General features: G+C 36.7%; 1 protein-coding gene across 5 annotated transcripts in view; it reads right to left on the bottom strand.

Moving 5' to 3' along the window:
* Positions 1-4,470: 4,470 nt before the first annotated feature.
* Positions 4,471-20,750, bottom strand: part of APLF (aprataxin and PNKP like factor) — a 91,181-nt gene continuing 74,901 nt past the window's right edge. For 4 of the 5 annotated variants that reach the window (XM_043468931.1, XM_043468934.1, XM_043468933.1 and 1 more), the window contains 2 exons: positions 17,579-17,625; positions 4,471-5,873 (listed from right to left, as the gene is read on the bottom strand). In XM_043468931.1, the coding sequence (XP_043324866.1) occupies positions 5,671-5,873; positions 17,579-17,625 (250 nt within the window). In that variant the 3' untranslated portion in view covers positions 4,471-5,670. Of the gene's footprint in view, positions 5,874-17,578; positions 17,626-18,395; positions 18,649-20,750 lie in introns of all 5 variants that reach the window. The other variant, XR_006269467.1, reaches the window with a different exon arrangement.

Genomic DNA, 20,750 nt, shown 5'->3' with positions numbered 1-20,750 from the left:
ATTTATATGGTGATAGGAATGATTCAGTATATAGGGAAAAAAGGATTAAATGGGAGCAAAAGGGAAGAATAACCAGTGTGAAATCCATGAGAATATAAGAGGCGACTGAATATGGGGGATTGACTTTAAATAGGAACACAGATGATTCATCTGTAATATCTGGAAAGACAACAGAGTATGGGAATAGCTGGGGGACAGGTAGACACAGGTGAGAGTCTGTGCAAGTTCTCATCTAATAGCCTCAACTATCGCCAAGAAGTAGGAAGTCAAATCTAACCTCAGTACTTGCACTTGTATCCATTCTGCAGCAACTACAATGTCTGCTGCTTTCTCTTTCAACAGTCCTCTACTTTTAGCTTCTGCAACACAGCAAGTTCCTGACATCCCTCTTCTTCCTCTAATTCCTCTGAAGTCTTCATCTTTCTACTCCTTAAATGTTGACACTCAAGATCGTGCCTTCAACTCATTCCCCTATTTATCACTCACCCCTTTAGGGATTATAGACATTACTGGTGTTCACTCTATCTGGTTCTCATCCTTTTTGGGCACCAAAACTGTATTTCTGAGGTCCCTTTCAGTGGGCAAGGCCATGTGACTTCCTCTGGACAATGGGCTGTGAGCATGAGTGACACTTCTAGCTGGAAGCATTTAATTAACAGGGTACAACCCTTCACTTTCTCTATTCCTCTTGTAGTCATGATTGGTAAGTCTCATGTTCCAGTGGTGCAACTACAAGATGAGAGAGCTTCCAAAATCCCGGAGTGATGAGCTGCCACATGATAGACAGTGGCCTGAAGATTCACCCAACACAAAATCTTGCCTTAAGAAAACTTTCCTTGTGTTAAGGCACTGTGATCTGAGGGATATCCCACCACAACTTGCCTAACTGAATGGTGGTTGTTGCTTTTCAGTTGCTAAGTCATATCCAACTCATTGCAACCTCATGAACTGTAGCATACCAGGCTCCTCTGTCTTCCACTATCTCCTGGAGTTTGCTCAAATTCCTGCCCACTGAGTCAGCGATGCTAACCGTCTCATCCTCTGCCATCCCTTCCACTTTTGACTTCAATCTTTCCAACATTAGGGTCTTTTCCAATGAGTCAGCTCTTCACATCAGGTGGCATAAGTACTACAGCTTCAGCTTCAACATCAGTCCTTTCAATGAATATTCAGGGTTGATTTCCTTTAGGATTGACTGGTTTGATCTCCTTGCTATCTAAGGGACTCTCAAGAGTCTTCTCCAGCACCACAATTCAAAAGCATCAATTCTTTGGCACTAAGCCTTCTTTATGGTCCAACTCTAATATTCATACATTACTACTGGAAAAAATACACCTTTGACTAGACAGACCTTTTTCGTTAATGTCTCTACTTTTTAATACACTGTCTAGGTTTGTCACAGCTTTCCTTCCAAGGAGCAAGCATCTTTTAATTTCATAGCTATAGTCACCATCTGCAGTGATTTTGAAGCCCAAGAAAATAAAATCTGACACTGATTGGTACAGTGACTTAATTAAATGGTTCTCAAAATGTTGAGATTTAAGATTTAACTCATAAAAATTATTGAGGACCCAAAGAGCTTTCATTTATGAGGGTCATATCTATAGACACTCACCTTTTTTGTAATTATAATTGAGAAATTTATTTGCTAATGATTTTTAAAATAACCCATTATATATAAACACAAATAATATATTTTATGATAATCTTTTAATTTAGTAAAATGAGTGGCACTGCTTCACATTTTTGTAAATTCTTTAATGCCTAGCTTAATAGAAGACAGCTAGATTCTCATGTCCACTCTTGTAAGTTGTTTTGCTTGAAGTATATAGAGAAAATTAGGGCTTAAAAAGATATGTAATTGGAAAAGGAAGTAGTTTCATACGCTTTTCAGAGAATTATGAATATTATTTTTGATGGGCCACCAAAAATAAATAGCAGCTTCTGAAATGTGTTAGGCACAATGTGTTAGGCACAATCTGAAGTCATATTAATGAACTTTACAGACTCTGTTACACTAAGTTTCATTGGCCTATCTTATGCTTTGAGTGGATCTTTTACCCATGCCTGATTTTATAATATGCGTTGGTCATTCGGAAAACATTGGCTTGCTCAGTTTTGTAGATCTTCCAAATGTTGACACATTTCATTGTAGTAGATCACCAACAATATCATCAGAACAGTTTTTAAAGTTTTGGAGAGCTAACAAGCTCAGTGACATATCGAAATTTTCTAAAGCTCTAATTTTTGTTTGAAAGCTCATTTTTACAATTATAATGTATACTGTTCATTGTTTTCCTTGGGAAAAAAAAAATAGGCTAAGTTCATTTTTGATGAAATGCCAGCCTCACACTCCATTCTGAATAACTGTAGTATGTCTGCCAGTCATTTTTGAAGATAAAAGTTGTGTTCCATGAAAAAAATCCACAAGGTCAGCTTGCAACTCAATCAGACAAAGGCTCTTCCTCAAGAATGAGACTGTATTTCAATACACAGCAAGATAGACCATTTAAATTATACTCCAGCATTCCTTTCTCGGACTATTGCATTTCTACCCATTATATTATTTGCCTCACTGCCTTTGCGAGCTGATTGTAGAAGCTATGTCCTTTTCTTCCTTGTATTCTCCATAGTATTTGGTAGTCACTGTTACCAGATAAATAAATATTCCTATCTTCCCCAGTAGACTGTAAGGACATTGAAAACGGAAACTCCATGTTATTCTTCTTTGAATCACCAGCACCTAAGACAGGGTCTTGGGCACAACAGAGTATAACTGTGGTTGCTTATGATAATCAAATTTATGTGTACATTATATCAGGATGTCCAGTAATGATCTTGGTAATAATTATTCTTTATTGTTTTTCTTTCAATACCTACTGTGGAGGAGCAGCTTTGTAGGTTTGCAGACTGGCAGGAAGAACACACACAGACACTCTCTTACAGATTCCTCCTCAAGAAAGAGAAAGTCATGGGAACAAGGTGGACTCAAAGAACTGGGCTAGATGTAGCACGTTGGTGTGTGGTTTCTGCCTCCATGGGATGTGTGGGTGACACTGAACTTTGCACAGATAAATTAGAAGAAAGTCACTATCCATTTACCTTTACATCACCATTCTGGAAAAATTACACTCACAATCTATTTCTTCTCATTATAATGAATGTTTACAATCATTAGGATCTTCTAGTTCTAGAAATAGTATCAATAATGTCATCCTCAACCTGGGTGAAAAGCAGAATCAGTACCCATGTGTCACTGAAAATCTTCATGTCTCCAGCTTCCCAAGGTCCCAGAAAACCCACCTCACTTCAAGAAGTCAACAAAAGACATTTGCTTTTAGAATTAAGCACATTAGTGAGAAAAGTGTATGTGACCATTCTTAGCTTGAAGGAGGGGCTTAGCATATAGTTTAAATTCTATGAATACCATGATAAGGACAGTTGGCTCTCAATACACTGTTTAGGACAGCAACTAAATCAAGTTTTGTTAGCAATGCTTTTGAGCTGACCAATTTCATCACTTTTGCCTCTTATTTTGAAAATCATAGACTTAAATATAGTCCAAGTAGAAAATTTTCATTACAATGAAGTTAAATATTTACACATTAGTTATACTCAAAAGTGTCTTTAGGATGTTTATGAAAGGCACATCAAATTATTCTTAAAAATTAACATGAGCTATCAAATAACTTCTAAGAAGACTATATTCTGATATTGAATGCCTTTCTTTCTTTCTAAAAGGCTAATGTCACCTTTTGTATTCTTTATCATAGCCTTCTTGATATTTGTAATTCATATGCCATACAATTCCCCCATAGAAAGTATACAATTCAGTGGATTTTAGTATATTTACAGAGTTTTACACTGTCACCACTAATTTTAGAACATTTTTATCAATTCAGAAAGATACTCTTCTTCTCTCTAGACCCCGGCAACTACCAATTCACTTTCCATCCCTATGGATTTGCCTATTCTGGATATTTCATATAGTTGAGCTTATTCAATTTGTGGCCTTTTGTGTCTACCTTCTTTCACTTACCATACTGTTTCCAAGGTTTATCCATGCTGTAGCATGTTTCAATCCTTCACTTCTTTTTTTTTTTCGCCAAAAAATATTTGGTTGTAAAGATAGACTACATTTTGCTTATCCACATATCAGCTGATAAGACATTTAGGTGTTTCCACTTTTTGACTGTTACAAATGATGTTTCTATGGACACTGTGTACAAGTTTTCATGTGGACACATGTTTTTAATTCCTTTGGGATATATCTATGAATGGATCAAGAAACACTTTAAGGATTAAGTTTGTGCAAAGTGAAAGTAAAAGTAAGTTCAAGGAATTTTTTTCACAGGTTTGTCAAGCCCTGAAGACTAAAGGGACATTAGAAGAGAAAATTAGTTTCTAAATAACAACAGAGAAAAAAAATTAGAATAAAAGATAATAGAAAAATATTTATCTTTTCCTTGCTGTAATATAAGTAAATTTTAATATTATGCAATTATTTTAAAATAAACTTAAAAACACTAAGAAAACAATTACAAATCTGTCCTGCTCTTTTAAGACATACATTTTTAGGTCCTCTTAGAATATAAAATATTAGTGCTTAACGAGGAAGTTTTGGTTTATGATTTACAATTTCAAAGCTATATTTACTGCTGTTTGTACAAACCCAAATTAAAGATTCTAAACTATATTTCAAAGATTCTAAGTCACATAAAATGAAGAGTATTACATAGCCTAAAGGAGTTCAGAACAGAGATGCAGAAATATTATACTATATAAAACTGGAGAAGAAGGGGTTTCTACTTGAAACAAAAGGCCAGAATCTTGAATGCTGGCAGACAACTTGATACTCTCATCTGAGGATAAAAGAACTAATATAATTTGAGAAAATTATGGTTAAAAATAATTCCTATATTCTTAATTTAAGAATAGCATATTGAGAGTTAAAAGCATCAGGCAGGACTTGTTTGAAAAAGAAATGGTCAAATTCTTTCAGGTTTTCTACTTTTAAACTCAGACATATAGTAAATTACAGACTTGGGACACAAAATAACATTCCCTGCATGGCGGACATTTCTGTAGTCTAGTTGAATCTATTTTCAGTATCCATTTTGTACTAATTTCCCCAAGTTTCAAAGAATGAAAGTAGTCAATGAAATTGCAAAGCTCACATCTAGGACATTAGAAAAAATAATAGCCATTATATGATGGCTGGTATTTTTTAAAGTCTGGTTCTGCTTTAAGAATTACTTCAACAGGAATGAAAGAAGCATGCTTTCCCACCAGTTACGTAATCTGCCTGGTTATACTTGTATAGTATTCTACATAAAGATAGAATCTTTGGAAAAAAGAAAAAAAGACCTGTGTTTTGCAATCGATGATGTTTACTTTTTATTATAAAGTACATGAAAAATATCAATTATTTCTTTTTAACTCTGTCTGCTGATTATTTCCAGATGTTTGAAATAACATAGAAAAAGCAAAGCAACAGAACAAATTTCATCCACTACACTGAAGGGTGACATTTGAATGTTTCATTTGTGAAGAGTCAATACTAAAGTTGTAACCATAAAAAGCAGAAAAACAATTGTCCCTTAAGTGCTTCCTGAATTATTTTTCCATAAAGAAACAGTAAAATATGAGCCGTATATTTCTGCAGAGGAGTTACTTTTTTCTTTTCATAAACTTTCTTGCTTCTTTCAAAAGCCCTTCCATATCTTCCTTCTCTAGGTCTTCCTTTTCTGGTTCCCAGTCGGAATCTTCGTCTGTTGGCTCGTATCCTTCTTCCTCATCATCTATAAAGCTGTCATTCAGGTTGTACTCATTGGGTTGCCCAACACTGTCATCTTCATCTGAAATGCTTCTCACTGAAAAACAGTTTAGTACATGGCACGTCAACTGTCACTCAACCTGGATTTAGAAACCTCTAACGGTAAAATATCTTTGTCAAGAAGATTTTACTTAATACATAGCTAACAATTACAAATTTCTAGAAAGGGGGCTAAAGCTATTATTTTTATTTTATTTTTTAACATTTGCTTAAATCAAACTTCCCCTACTATGAGCCTTCCAAGATTAAAATGTCCTCTGAGATTCATCATAATGATTCCTTAATAATATCACAATCAAGCTACACCACCTTCCATAAGGGCAGAATATATTTCTGTCCCAGTTACTCACTGTCCCTCCTTGCGATGTGATTCTATTTACCCATTCCCACTGACGTCAGACTTGGCCAAAGAAAAGTAAGTGGAAGTAGCAGCTTCCATGGAGAAGCCTTAAGGGCCTCTCTGTGATTCTGCTATTGCCATTTCCCCTCTGCTAGGAGAACAGTGTGCCCCAGATAGAGGCTGATCCTTCAGCCTGGATTCAGGATGAGACAAGCATGAGACAGAGCAACGGCCAACATGCAGCTACATGCATATTAACATGACAGAGAAATACACCTATTTGTTGTTATAAGGCACTGAAATTTGAGGACTGTTTATTATCCCACAAAGCTAGCACAATCTGATTGACACACCAGTGTGTGCGCGCTCAGTCGCTCCAGTCATGTCCGACTCTGGTGACCCCACGGGCTAGAGCCCACCAGGCTCCTCTGTCCATGGGATTCTCCAGGCAAGAATACTGGAGTGGGTTGCCATTTCCTTCTCCAGGTGACACACCAGAGTTGTGACCAAATGAGGAGATATAAACTTACAGACTTTGAAAAATTTAGCTTTATAGATCTTATAGCTTACACTTTGGTAAGACTAGAATTACTATGGTAACAACCATCAGAATTTACAGGTTTCTAAAAAATATCATAATAGTAGAATTACAATTCTAAAATTCTTCTGTCTCAAAACTAATTTCTTCCCTCATTCCACTGTTTTCTTTTCACAGAGAGCAAGAGTTGGTTTAAAATAAGGCAGTGAGAGACCCTAGGGTGATGTGGAATGTTTAAAGGTTAAAAATGTTTGTACTTTTGAATATGCTTCAGCGGGGGTTTCCTCAATGGCTCATCGTGTAAAGAATCTGCCTGCAATGCAAAAGACAAAGGAGATGCAGGTTTGATCCCTGGGTCAGGAAGATCCCCTGGAGGAAGAAATGGCAACCCACTACAGTATTCGTCTCTGAAAAATCCCATGGACAAAGGAGCCTTGTGGGCAATAGTCCGAAGAGTTGCAAAAGGTCGGATGCGACTGAGCATACACATATGCTTCAGCTAGCTTCTTCCTAAAACATTCATATGTAACAGATATAACTTAAATGAAAGCTAAGAAATTTGATAGGAAAATTTTTCATGGCAGAATGATGACAAAGAAAGTAATCCATTTGTCTTTTTAACTTTCATAGCCCAGACAGTTATTTCTTTCTTAATATCACTACTCATTCCAACAGGATTTGAGACAGCTTATAATCATGTGCTTACTGGGATTAGTCACTCAGTCGTGTTTGACTCTCTGTGACCCCATGGACTGGAAACCCCCAGGCTTCTCTGTTCATGGGATTCTCCAGGCAAGAATACTGGAGTGGGTTGCCATTTCCTGCTCCAGGGGGTCTTCCCAACCCAGGGATCAAACCTATATCCCTTAGTCTCCTGCATTGGCAGACAGATTCTTTATCACTAGCACCACCTGGGAAGCCTGTGTTATCATGAGATAACACAAATAAAAGTAGAAATTAAGAACAAAGAAAGCAGAATATAAGTATATCAACCTCAATTTTTAACATAATCAATATAGACTGAGCATCAAATTTCTCCCTAAGTTTCTTGGTAGCAGAAAGCCAAAAAGGCTACACAAAAACACACAATTCTCATTAGCACAAGAAGCACATCAGTTCCTTGAGGGAAGTCTGAGATTATATTTATTTGTGTACACTTCTTATCTCTTGTAAGCCTCTTGAAGGCATGTTTTATGTCTAACTAACCTCAATTCCTCATGTAACTTTTATGACAGAAAACAGTTAAAAACCATTTAGAGGATAGTTTGCAGACGGGAAAGGGAGTGAGGAAGAACAGCAATATTTCTGTTCTTGGCCATTCTGCTCTTGGAAGTATCTCATATATATAAATACTGCCATCTCAATTAACAGTCTCATTTTAGATTCAGAAATTAGCTTAGCAGATTTAGAAGGAAAATATATATAAAGCTGAAACTATTTCAGGTTCTCCCGCTTTATTGGCTGTTCCTTCTCCATCTTCTTTGCTGGATCTTCCTCATCTTCTCAACCTCTAAATTTTGGAGTGCCCAAATTTCAGGCTGGGACCTCTTCTCTGAGATACTCCTTAGGCTGTGTTCAGTCACCCAGAGGTGTCCAACTCTGTGCAACTCCATGGACTGTAACCTGCCAGGCTCCTCTGTCCATGGGATTCTCCAGGCAAGAAAAACGGAGCAGGTTTGCCATTTCCTTCTCCAAATATAGTCCTTAGATGATTCCATCTAGTTGCATATCCTAAATTCCCAAATTTATATTTTAAGCTCTGACCACCGCGTAAATTCCAGACTCATTTATCTCACTGGCTGCGTACCATCTCTACTTAGTGACTAACAGAAATCTGAAATGCAACACTTCCAGAACACAGCTCTTGAGGTGCTTCACCCAAATGTGGTCATTCTCTTATCAATCTTGAACATATATGACTCTTCCAACCTTCCAGTTTTTTTAATTAATTTTATTTGCTTTATTTCGGCTATGCTGGGTCTTTGTTCTACGCAGACTTTCTCGAGATGCAGTGAGTGGGGGCTACTCTCCAGTTGTGGCACAAGAGCTTCTCGTTGCAGTGGCGTTTCTCACTGCGGAGCACAAGCGCTAGGGCGTGTGGGCTTCAGTAGCTGTAGCACGTGGGTTCAGAGGCTGCAGACCCCAGGCTCTGGAGCACAGGCTCAGTAGCTGTGGTGCGTAGGTTTAGTTGTTCCAAAGCATGTGGGATCTTCCTGGATCAGGGATTGAACCCGTATCTCCTGCACTGGCAGGCAGATTCTTTGCCACTAAGCTACCAGGGAAGCCCGTTCCAATCATCTTGGCAAGAAACCTTGGAGTTATCCTTGGATATCCTCAATAATATTTAATGTCAAGAGATCCTATTGGCTCTACCATCAAAATATATCCACCACTTCTCACATCCACTCCAACACCCTGGATCCAATAATACCATCTTCTTCCTGGTCTATTCCAATATCCTCCTAGGTGGGTTCCCTACTTCTACTCTTATCTGTTCACCAAGAAGCCAAAAAACCCTCCCAATAGCTTTTTATCTCACTTGGAATAAGATCTGAACTCCTCAATTGTAGCTCTTGGCCTTCAGGACCCTACAAAACTCGTTCACTAGCTCTTCTCGTCCCACCTGCCATTCTTCACTTACACTTTGTTCCAAGCCTAGCCTCTCTTCACTGCTCCTTGAATAAACCAACAGGATCATCTCCAGGGCTTCTGAAGCATCCTTCCTACGGCCTAACACACCCATCCCTCAGAGAATCACCTGGCTAGGTCTCTCCTTCAGCCTTCTGCTCTAATATCAAATTATCAGAGTCCTTCTTTTACTGTCCTATTTGAAATGGAACCTGCTCCCACCCCCATACACACCCTTGCCATTCTGTCCTCTTGAGTCGTTCAGTTGTGTCTGACTCTTTGTGACCCCATGGACAGTAGCCTACTAGGCTCCTCTGTCCATAGGATTTTCCAGGCAGGAGTACTGGAGTGGGTTGCCACTCCTTCTCCAGGGGACCTTCCCGACCCAGGGATCGAACCTGGGTCTCCAGGACTGCAGGCAGATGCTTTACCGTCTGGGCCACCAGAGAAGCCCACAGCTTTCTTCCCTATGTCCTCTTACACAGCTTTATTTTTCTTCTTAGCAGTTATCACTACGTGACATCACATAATTGGTAACATGTGCACTGTCCACCTTTGTGAAATTCTACAAGAGCAAGGTTCTGTCTCTATTGTATCCTCAACTCCTCCAACAATGCCTAACACATAAAAGACACCTATAGACACATATTTGCTAAATATATGAATGAATAAATGAACCATCTGCAAATCAACTGCTGAACACCTTCAGTTTACAGAAATGCTTTATTATAACCTACACTTTTAATCACTAGCCTGCCTGTCAACAAAATGAATTATATTACAGACTTTTATTTAAATCCTGATAACTGAAGGAACTTTAAGCTTCAATGAGCCCTGGGAATCTTTAGCAACTTACTGGATAGGTTCATTTGCTGAAGCAATAATAACATATTAATCAGAAGAATCCCACTCATTTCATCAAAAAATTGTTTTTATCTATAAAATCATAACATCACACTCATATTCTTTTAGCAAGAGGTTTAGAATCTGAAATAACCATATGTAACAGAACTCAGTGTAGCTGGTATTCCCGCCCCTCTACTTCATGTGAACTGGCACTCTGAGCTTTAAGTGAAAGCAGCTGAAGAACTGCTTGACATGAGCAAGGCAAAGTCACGACAAGGGCAAGTCAGTGCCAGAGCTCAGCTCTATGTCCCTTTCTAGTGGTCCCAGGTCCACATTTCACAACAGGGTTTTGAATGCTGACATTTTTTGTGGAACCAATTAAATGGACCCTCTTGTAGCAAATTCTGTAGTAGTGACTTCAAATATTCTACAATACAAATGCCATCTAGATGGGAGGGCTTTTTTTTTAAGTGCTGAAGGTATAACTGGGCCATAGAGGTGATGAAACTTTATTTACTAGAAAATGGTGAATGCACTTGTTGATCTGAATTATTTCATGATTTCTTGAATCATGGGAATAATCTCAGGAAGCACAGTTCTGAAATAAATATGACTAGCACATAACCTATGAATAAAATGTCTGTCTTTAACATAACAATTGAGTTTTACGCAAAGGGGCATTTGCAGAAAGCAGGAATAGACACCCATGCATGTATTCCCTGAGCAAGCTGAAGCATGGTATCTGAGTATCTGGATTTAAAGTGATGAAGCCAGTAAAGTTCATATAAACCTTGCTATAACACTGTTTGCTACACAAAAAATTCAAAGAAACCCTCTCAGACAAGGAGGCATGTTATTTAGAGAACTCAGTCATGAGGAGTCACATTACAGACGATCCCAAACCAAGATCCCAACACTGTACATAGAACACCACGGTTAGTACAAAGCTTACTGAAGTACAACAGTGAGAGCCTGACATGGAATAATAAGTGTTTAATATTTTTAAGCAATAGCAAAAAACAATTTTTGTGGTTTTATTTTTTGTAGTTGTGACTGCCAATAGATTTCCACAGAATTAAACAGTATAATGCCATTTTTGGAAAAATAAGAGCCTACATTTAGCATTTTCTTATATTACAAATAGTTTATTTGAAACCTAATTGTTGAACATGTCTAAGAAATCAGAAATAAGCATGTTTCTTCCAAGTCAAGGTGAGCTCGGAAGCAGTCATTTTTTTTCTCTATCTTCACTTAGGTCACTTTTAAGTTTCTGGCTGCTAGTGACTGTTTATCTGTGATGTTCCAGTCCCCTCACCCAATAAGAAGTCTCTAAAAAATAACATGGTTTAAGAAAAAGATATATACTAGGAGGGTAGAAGTTTAAAGATCTGTGTCATAAATCCCTTAGCAATGAACAAGGCATTTATTGGAGTTTATCTTTTTATCTGTGAATCAAATGATGTTGATTAAATGACCTCAAAAATCCTTTCCAACCCCAAAGTTATAATTTTAAGAACAAAGCAGGAATCTTCATTTTCTCTACAGGAATATGAAACACACAGACAGGCTGACAGCTTGACTATTTGAAAGCAGCACAAGAGAAATAAGCTGTCACATATTTTTAAAAGGTGATGGATAATACTGTTCTACCATAATAATGAAAAATAACAAACTCTAGAAAAAGTAACAAACTCTTTAACATATTTGAAAGAACATGCTATTAACTATTTGGTATTATTAGGAAGCGGTAATTTCTGACTTTTCTTTTTTTGCAGAAGTATTTATAATATTTCTATTATAAGAAATCTGTATCTAACATTTCCTGTACAACTTAAAATTTCACCATCAAGTTCCTATCCAAAGAACCAAGTCTGCAGAGCTACTAAAGAGTACACTGTGTTATATGCATGCTGGAAGATGTTTATGTGGAGGAAAAAATCTTTCCAAATTGTTGATTTTCTCCAAATAGTTTTCTGGTAACAGGAAATAAGAAGACAGATGTCTCATAGCAGATTTATAGTTTAACATCAATAATTCTTCAGGTTTTATTTTCCTTTCTTGTCCAGTAAATCTTAGAATTAGGATATTAGTTTTCATTTAGGTGAAAAATATTTTAGCCCAGTATTTCTACAGATGAAAGCTTACTACATACTACAAGAATAAAGATGTTTAAATGCCTCATTTTACTACTGAACACTGATCTTTGTAATGAACCAAGCTATTAGTCGGGTATTCATATTTTAACTTTGGAAAAGCAGTTTGTGCAGGTCTATCCACTTTATTATATTAATACATTAAGTTTATTTCTTTTTAAAAACACCACTGCATTTGCCTTTTTCATGTTCTAAAATCTCTCAGCTTTTCCCACAGTAAGCAGCAGTTCACAAAATCCCATTTAGCATCACTAACCTTACTTAATAGCTTACTTTCTAGATCTTTTAGTTTCTACTTCCGAAAATAAAAAAGCCTATTAGCATATGTATGCATACATTTGGAGAACTAGAGAAATACTGAAATAGTTTTCAGATCGGTAGAACATTCTAAATTTCAGCCATGAATAGTACGGATCCCCTCGAATCATGACTGTCACATAATAATAGGAGCCAGAGAGAATGACTCCAATAATCAAGTGATATAACACTGATGACAATTTCTTTCAAATGTTGTCAGCAAGTAAGGTAGCTAAGAAAGTTTAAAATAAAAATTCCCTAGCATTGATTACTCTTTTACTCGATATGCTATGCTAAAACTGTATGTAGCACTCTGAAAAAGTGTGGAAAGCTAGTAAAAAACTTTAAACAAATTAGATAAACAAGAGCTTAACAGATGATTACAGTCAAACCTACAAAAATCAAAATATATGGCATAAATTATTACATGTGTGGGAAAATTTTAGTCTGAAGTGTTTTAGAAGTGCTACAAATCAGAAATTAAATAATAAAATAGTTTCACATAGTTATTTTATATTATAAAATTCTAGAGTAGTTGGTACATAGTATATGGGTCTTTATTATAACTTTTATTGTTTTATTATAGATTATTGACACTCCACCTCAAATTTAACATGTATAACTTAAAAAAAAAACCAAATCCACAAACTACCTAGTTTTTCATCCTGATTTCTATTATCATCTCTAAGCTCCTGATATGAAATCAGGAGGAAAAACTAGGTAGTATGTGGGTTTGGTTTTTTTTTAAGTTATACATGTTAAATTTGAGGTGGGGTGGGTTTTTCCTCCTGATTTCTATTATCATCTCTAAGCTCCTGATATGAAGCTGAAACTCCAAATCTTTGGCCACCTCATGTGAAGAGTTGATTCTTTGGAAAAGACCCTGATGCTGGGAGGGGTTGGGGGCAGGAGGAGAAGGGGACAACAGAGGATGAGATGGCTGGATGGCATCCCTGACTCGATGGGCATGAGTTTGAGCAAACTCCGGGAGTTTCTGATGGACAGGGAGGCCTGGCGTGCTGCGATTCATGGGGTCGCAAAGAGTCGGACACGACTGAGCGATTGAACTGAACTGAAGCTCCTGATAATTTGTACTTTAATTTTCATTCATTCCTATTTCCTTTGATTCATCCCATCCCCCACACCACGGCCAATCAGTTGGAAATTCCTCATTACTCTTCTTTCAAAATCTCACTTGTATCAAATCCTGTTTTTCCATTCTCATGGCAGCCTGGTTCTGGTCCTTCATTCACCAACCTAACTAACATCCATAAGGCTTCCTCTACTCTGATTCGGGCAGCTCATCATTAAGCTGTGGGTGTGGTTATTTGTCACCACACCCACATCTCTGGTCTAGCTTTCAAGAACTCCTACAATCTGACCTCAATGCATTCCTCTAGTATCATTCACAGTCAACAAACAGATCATAGAGAAAGCAAGAGACTTCCAGAAAAACATCTACTTCTGCTTCATTGACTATGCAAAAGCCTTTGACTGTGTGGATCACAATAAACTGTGAAAAAGTCTTAAAGAGACAGGAATACCAGACCACCTGACCTGTCTCCTGAGAAACCTGTTTGCAGGTCAAGAAGCAACAATTAGAACTGGACATGGAACAACAGACTGGTTCAAATTGGGAAAGGAGTATAACAAGGCTGTATACTGTCATCCTGCTTATTTAACTTATATGCAGAGTACATCATAAGAAATGCCGGGCAGGATGAAACACAAGCAGGAATCAGGATGGTCAGGAGAAATATCAAGACTCTCAGATATGCAGATGATGTCACCCTAATGGCAGAAAGTGAAGAGGAACTAAAAAGCCTCTTGATGAAGGTAAAAGAGGAGAGTGAAAAAGCTGACTTAAAACTCAGCATTCAGAATACTAAGATCATGGCATCCAGTGCCATCACTTCATGGTAAACAGATGGGAACAAAGTTGAAATAGTGACTGCTGCTGCTGCTGCTAAGTCACTTCAGTTGTGTCCGACTCTGCCATCCCTGGGATTCTCCAGGCAAGAACACTGGAGTGGGTTGCCATTTCCTTCTCCAATGCATAAAAGTGAAAAGTGAAAGTGAAGTCGTTCAGTCATGTCTGACTCTTCGCGACCCCATGAACTGCAGCCTACCAGGCTCCTCCGTCCATGGGATTTTCCAGGCAAGAGTACTGGAGTGGGGTGCCATTGCCTTCTCCTGAAACAGTGACAGGTTTTCTTTTTCTGGGCTCCCAAATCACTGCAGACGGTGACTGTAGCCACAAAATTAAGAGACACTTGCTCCTTGGAAGAAAAGCTATGACAAACCTAGATGGCATATTCAAAAACAGAGACATCACTTTGCTGACAAAGGTCCGTCTAGTCAAAGCTATGGTTTTTCTAGTATCATGTACAGATGTGAGAGTTGGACCACAAAGAAGGCTGAACACTGAAGAATGGGTGCTTTAGAACTATGGCGCTGGGGAAGACTCTTGAGAGTCCCTTGGACTGCAAGGAGATCCAACCAGTCAATCCTAAAGGAAATCAACCCTGAATATTCACTGGAAGGACTGATGCTGAAGCTCCAAAACTTTGGCCACATGATGTGAAGAGCCGACTCATTGGAAACGACGCTGAAGCTGGGAAAGATTGAAGGCAAAAGGAGAAAAGAGCGGCAGAGGGTGAGATATTTAAGAGAGCTTCACTGACTCAATGGATATGAATTTGAGCAAACTCTGGGAGACAGTAAAGGACAGGGATGCCTGATGTGCTGCAGTCCATGGGGTCGCAAAGAGTCGGACATGACTTAGTGACTGAACAAGAGTATCATTCATTCACAGTAACTGCAGAGACTCTCCCTGTCAGTTAAACTGACCCACCTTCTAATTCCAAACACAACTTACTATTTTCTACCTCAATGTCCTTGACCAATCTATTACTCACTTTGCCTAGGATATCCTATACCCACCTACCCAACGCTAAGAAACAAAGATAATTGAAATCCTACCACCTTAAAGACCAACTTTACTTCAAATTCCCTTACTAAGTTACCCTGATTAACTGTAACAAAAAGTACTCCATCTCTTTTCTCCAAGATTGTAGAGCATCTCACCACAAGCATATGGAGCCACAGCTGGTTTTCATGTATCTCTGTAGTTCTGCTCACTTGGAAGTCATATAATAAATGAATAAATGCATGTGTAAGTGAATCATTACATAAATGAGATTAAAATCTGGGTAATGCTAAACCTTAAGCATTTTGGAAATAATAAAAACATGTATGTTAGAATTATATGTCAAGTATCTCTAAGAAATATAGTGAGACTTATAAAATTTTAAATACCCCAGAGAGTTTAATTTATACATTTTACAGTGGGAAGAGATATCCTGACTATACTGCCACATAACTCTTGAAAGTACATTAAATATATAAGGCTAAACTGTTATGTTAAAATATCCTATTTTTAAAAAAAGGATTTCCAATGAAATAAAAATTTTTCTTAAAAAAAAGCTAAATATTCTAAAATTATGTTCTTCATTCCGAAGATACTTCAATGATAATTCAAAGAGATTTTTCAAAGAAAACTGAGGTACTTTTTAACAATACCATATGATGTATATTGACAGTTTTCAGATAAATGGTTCCTACTTATACAAAGATAAACAAATCTGTCAAATGCTCTTTCATGGGAAAATGCTAAAATTTGTCAATAAAACAGAGTTTTAATCAAATATCATTATATTATTGTTCAAAGTAATATTTTTGAACTTTTGAAACTTTTGAAAGTTAACAACCATGAATGCTATAGCTTCAGATACAGCCTCAGTAAGGAAAGCATAACATATAACCTCCATACCATATTAACTGAGATACAGTGATCATATTTGTATCTGGAGTATTAAAACACTAAAGTGTGCTTTAATAAGAAACAGTAAATAGAATTCCCTTGTGGTGAAATTAATTATTTTTATCACCTGGTTACAGGTTGACTGTGTTTATACATATACAAATGCATGTGGACATAGCCTGGCACACAGTTTATTCTCTCACTCTGTGGGCAGACATACTGGATGCTGAACTGGCCACTGCGTTATATGAATGATACAAAGAAGCCAGAATTAATTAAAGGGAAAAAATACTAGAGTTCAGAAGCAAAGGAAACAGAAGGCAAAACAGGTTGATGTAAGCAGGACTGATGGTCATTCGATAGTTGTTGCTTTGATGTTTGTCCCCTACTTCTCTTCCCCCAAAACAAGAGTTTCTATTAAGGATCTCTGGTTTAGAAGAAAGAGACTCTACTTCGGTTCCAAGGGTAGAACAAACTAATCAGTGGTCACAGTGATTCATTCAAGAACAAGAATGTGATTTAAACCAGTTTTTTTTTTTAAGTTAGTTTCATGATTTTTCCTAGGAATAGCAAGAATCAAAGTTGTTTTCTCTCTCTCTTTAGGTGTTAACATGGATGCTTATCATCCCAGCTGTATAAGATTGCATATAGATCCTTGCTGGGGAGAGCAGCCAGTCTTAGGATAAAAATCACTCCTCTAAGGACAGTATGATGGAAGGAAAGTGGGTTATTGGTGACATTACTGACATTATTAATGAGTTGAAGCAACAAATCTTGTCTAATCTAGCCCTACTTCTGAACTTTTCAGTAAAAGAAGTCAATATGCTCTCTTTATCATTCAGGCCAGTTGGAGATTTTAAGGTACCTGCAAACAAAATAACTTTAACAGATACAAAGGAAAATATATATACACTGTTAGACAATTATTGCAGAAAAAATCTTCTATATAAAAATTTATCATTTTTAAATCTAAGAAAATCACTAAAATCAATAATTCAACAAATTCACAGAAGCAGAGATTTTTTTAAAAACTCATTAAGTGGCAACTGTCTCTAGGTTTAACAAGAGAATCCATCTGAAGGTTTCATTTTGAGTTTCCTCAAGTAAAATTACTTACCTGGAAATGTACTATGTCTATATTCTATCTTGTGCTGGGGATTCTTCCTAAAAAAAAAAGAAAGAAACAAAAGAAAGCAAATATAAGGTCAGGTCTGACAATCACTAAAAATGAATAAGACTATTTAAATTAAACTAGAGCACTCACTAAACTACAAATAAAATTAGCAATAAGCCTCTTGTTGATAAACATTTGCTTTGTTATTGCTGTTAACTACAGTTACCATGCTGTACAAAGCACCTACTTTTTAATTACAACATTTACTGAGTGCCTACTCCATGCCAGGTATAGTGTTAGATGCAAAGTGTGGTGAACCAGACAAAGTTCTTCCCTCTTGACTTACATTCTACAGAAAGGCAATATTAGACAAATAAAATACAATATACTGTATTTTTAAAATGTCAATATATATCACATAAAGATATGATGTAAATTAGTATATAAAATACATAACACAAATTATCAAATAGTGTGTTTGTGTAATATCTAAAAGGATACTTTTAAGGCTCTTTTAGAACCCAAAAACAAAAGCATACAAGTCATGCGTCTCCAAACGATACCAATCAACTGTTATGAGAAAATAAGAAAGTCAATATGCATTGAGAAACATATAACAACATATCCCAAAGTCAAACAGAAACCACTGTTCGAATATCTACTTTTGATTAAATATATTGACAATCTCTTCTATCATTTTATTAAACAAATGTTTGGGTACACTGTATACATATAAGACATTCTCCAGATAATGCAAAATTGCCCAGGCAGCAAAACTTCAAAGCATTAACTGGTTCACCATGCTCCACGTGGTGGTTACCTTTCTCTTAGGGGGCTGACAAAGGAGAGCTGGGGAGTGCTGACAACAGACATAGGCTGAGATGGACATATGAAGCTGTTGAGAGGATTTAAGTTTAAGGGCTTAGTAGGTGGTAAGTAATTACTGTTGGCCATTTGTTCATTCATCAGTGGTCCAAGAAATAGTCACAGGGCACTTATCACATGCGAGGCTCTGTGTCAGGTGTCAGCGACATTTCTTCTTGCTAATCTCTCTTCTTTTGGGGTAACTTTTCCTACAATATGAGCGTAAACACAGGACAAGAGTGCAGCCACACAATTAATTAGGGTCATAACTCAACAGTTTTGAAAAGTGGAGAAAAGATTCACCAAAAGACTGTGTGTTTGGGGTAATTAACCCAAATCTGACTGAATGAAAAAGAAACCTCAAGGTTCAAAGAAATAAACTGGACAACTTAAACGTGATGAAGGGAGCTGCAAATGAACAAAGCTGCCATGATGCTTTGTGGGAAGATCTTTCCTCACTGAACACGCTGGCACAGGTCATTAACTTGTTTAATTCAATCTTTATTAAAGTACAATTAATGTTGGATATCAGGAGAGGTAGAAAAGAAAAATGAAAGATATTAATACCAGAGGTAGTTTTCATCAATAATCTAGAAAAAATTGCTGATCCTCTGAGATTATTTTTGGTAATATTCTTAAAATCTTTTTGTTATTATTACTGTGGTAAAATACTGGTAACTTTTTTTATTCTAAATGTCAAACTACTGAAAAGTAGTTGATTGGTACACAGAAATTCCATATATCCTCATTGAAATTCTTCAAGTGTTAACATTCTACATAGATGCCTCACTATTATCTATCTAGAGTCATTTGCGATTTAAAGGCTTTTTCTCCTTCCTTTAATACGTTTCCTTTCAGAAAGCAGTCTGAAAGCAGTCCTATCTTTTCCTGCTTTGCCCTGAACAAAGCATGATTATTGCAAAGCTCAATGTGATATTAATTGTTTGCTACTGGAGTCTCCTTCAAAAGCTGCTTTAGAAACTCTCAAGCATCTAAAAACAAGCACAGAAATGAAATCAAGTGAGTTAATGGAGATAAGTATAAGTTTGTGTACCAAATACCAGTTAAAAGACTGCTGACATCAGTTCTCAGGCTAGAAAGACTAAAAGGAAAAGTATCCTTTTTAAAAGGCCAAATGAAGCCTGGTGGGGACAGGGGTAATGGTTCATCCTTAAAGTTACAGAAGGTGGTTATCTTGGGACACATCCACAGCTGCACTCATATACCGATCTACATAATCTAACCTCATATTCGACTTAGGAAAAGGCAAGCCCTTTCAGAATAAATGAATAGGGGGAAAGGTTTACACTGGTACATTCCAAAAAAGAAGAACAGAAATAAGTGTTATGAAATTTTGTGTTCAGAAAAGGAAAAGATTTTCAGCTCCATGTGCAGATTTTCATCTGCCTTAAAGGGGAAAAGGGTGTTTCTTTAAGGTTTCCTTAACAGTTTCTATCCTTTTGTAAGAGAACTTGGTACTATTTTCATTAAAAGGCAGGTGTAAGACTGCAATGTAGACCAGAAGAAACTAGATGTGCTGGTGCTTTTCCACATTTAACTTAGACATTATCTTCCACAAAGTTAAAAAATTAACTTAGAAATTAATCCACAAATTAACTTAGAAATTAACTTCCAATTTAAAATAAAAGAATTAATATCAATATTCTGCTAGTTATTTTATTGAAAATGAAGAAAAAAATATCCTCTGGGATAGGTTCAAAAGTTTTCTGTTTTAGAGTATTTTCAAATATACTTTATTCTTTCTTGATGATATAACTCACAGGATAGATTTTAATAAGAAAATAAGCCAAAGCAGAAACAAAAATACATCATCAGAGGCAAAAGCATATTCAAAATAAAAACAAATTTTAGACATCTTGTTTACATAGCAATTTAAATGTAAAAAAATTAAGTATTCTGAATGTTAAATTCCTCAAATCATCCTCTCCTTCAAGGTCCCTCATGATCTTGGTCTGTACCTTTATTTGCAGCCCAATCCTTCATTTCTTCTTTGGGAAAACAGCTTCTGATTTTTTGCCATCGATAGGCACTTGCTCACAGCCAAGAATATTCTTCTAACTCTATACTACCTACCTAAGTACCTTCCTCAGGAAAACAACTCTGATAATTACTGGGTAATACCTCCAGAATATATTGTCCGTATCTACCATTTAGTACTCACCACATAATTTCTTATACAGTCATTTAAATTTTCAACACAAATGTGTGTGTGTGTGTGTGCGTGTGCATGTGTATGTATTATCTCATCAGTCAAATGAACTGCTGGAGGTTGTGGCTTTTTCTTACATTA

Source organism: Cervus canadensis, chromosome 5, assembly GCF_019320065.1.
Source record: "Cervus canadensis isolate Bull #8, Minnesota chromosome 5, ASM1932006v1, whole genome shotgun sequence".
Lineage (NCBI taxonomy): Eukaryota > Metazoa > Chordata > Mammalia > Artiodactyla > Cervidae > Cervus > Cervus canadensis.
The sequence above is the reverse complement of the archived record's forward strand: the minus strand, read 5'-3'. Positions and strand labels throughout refer to the sequence as shown.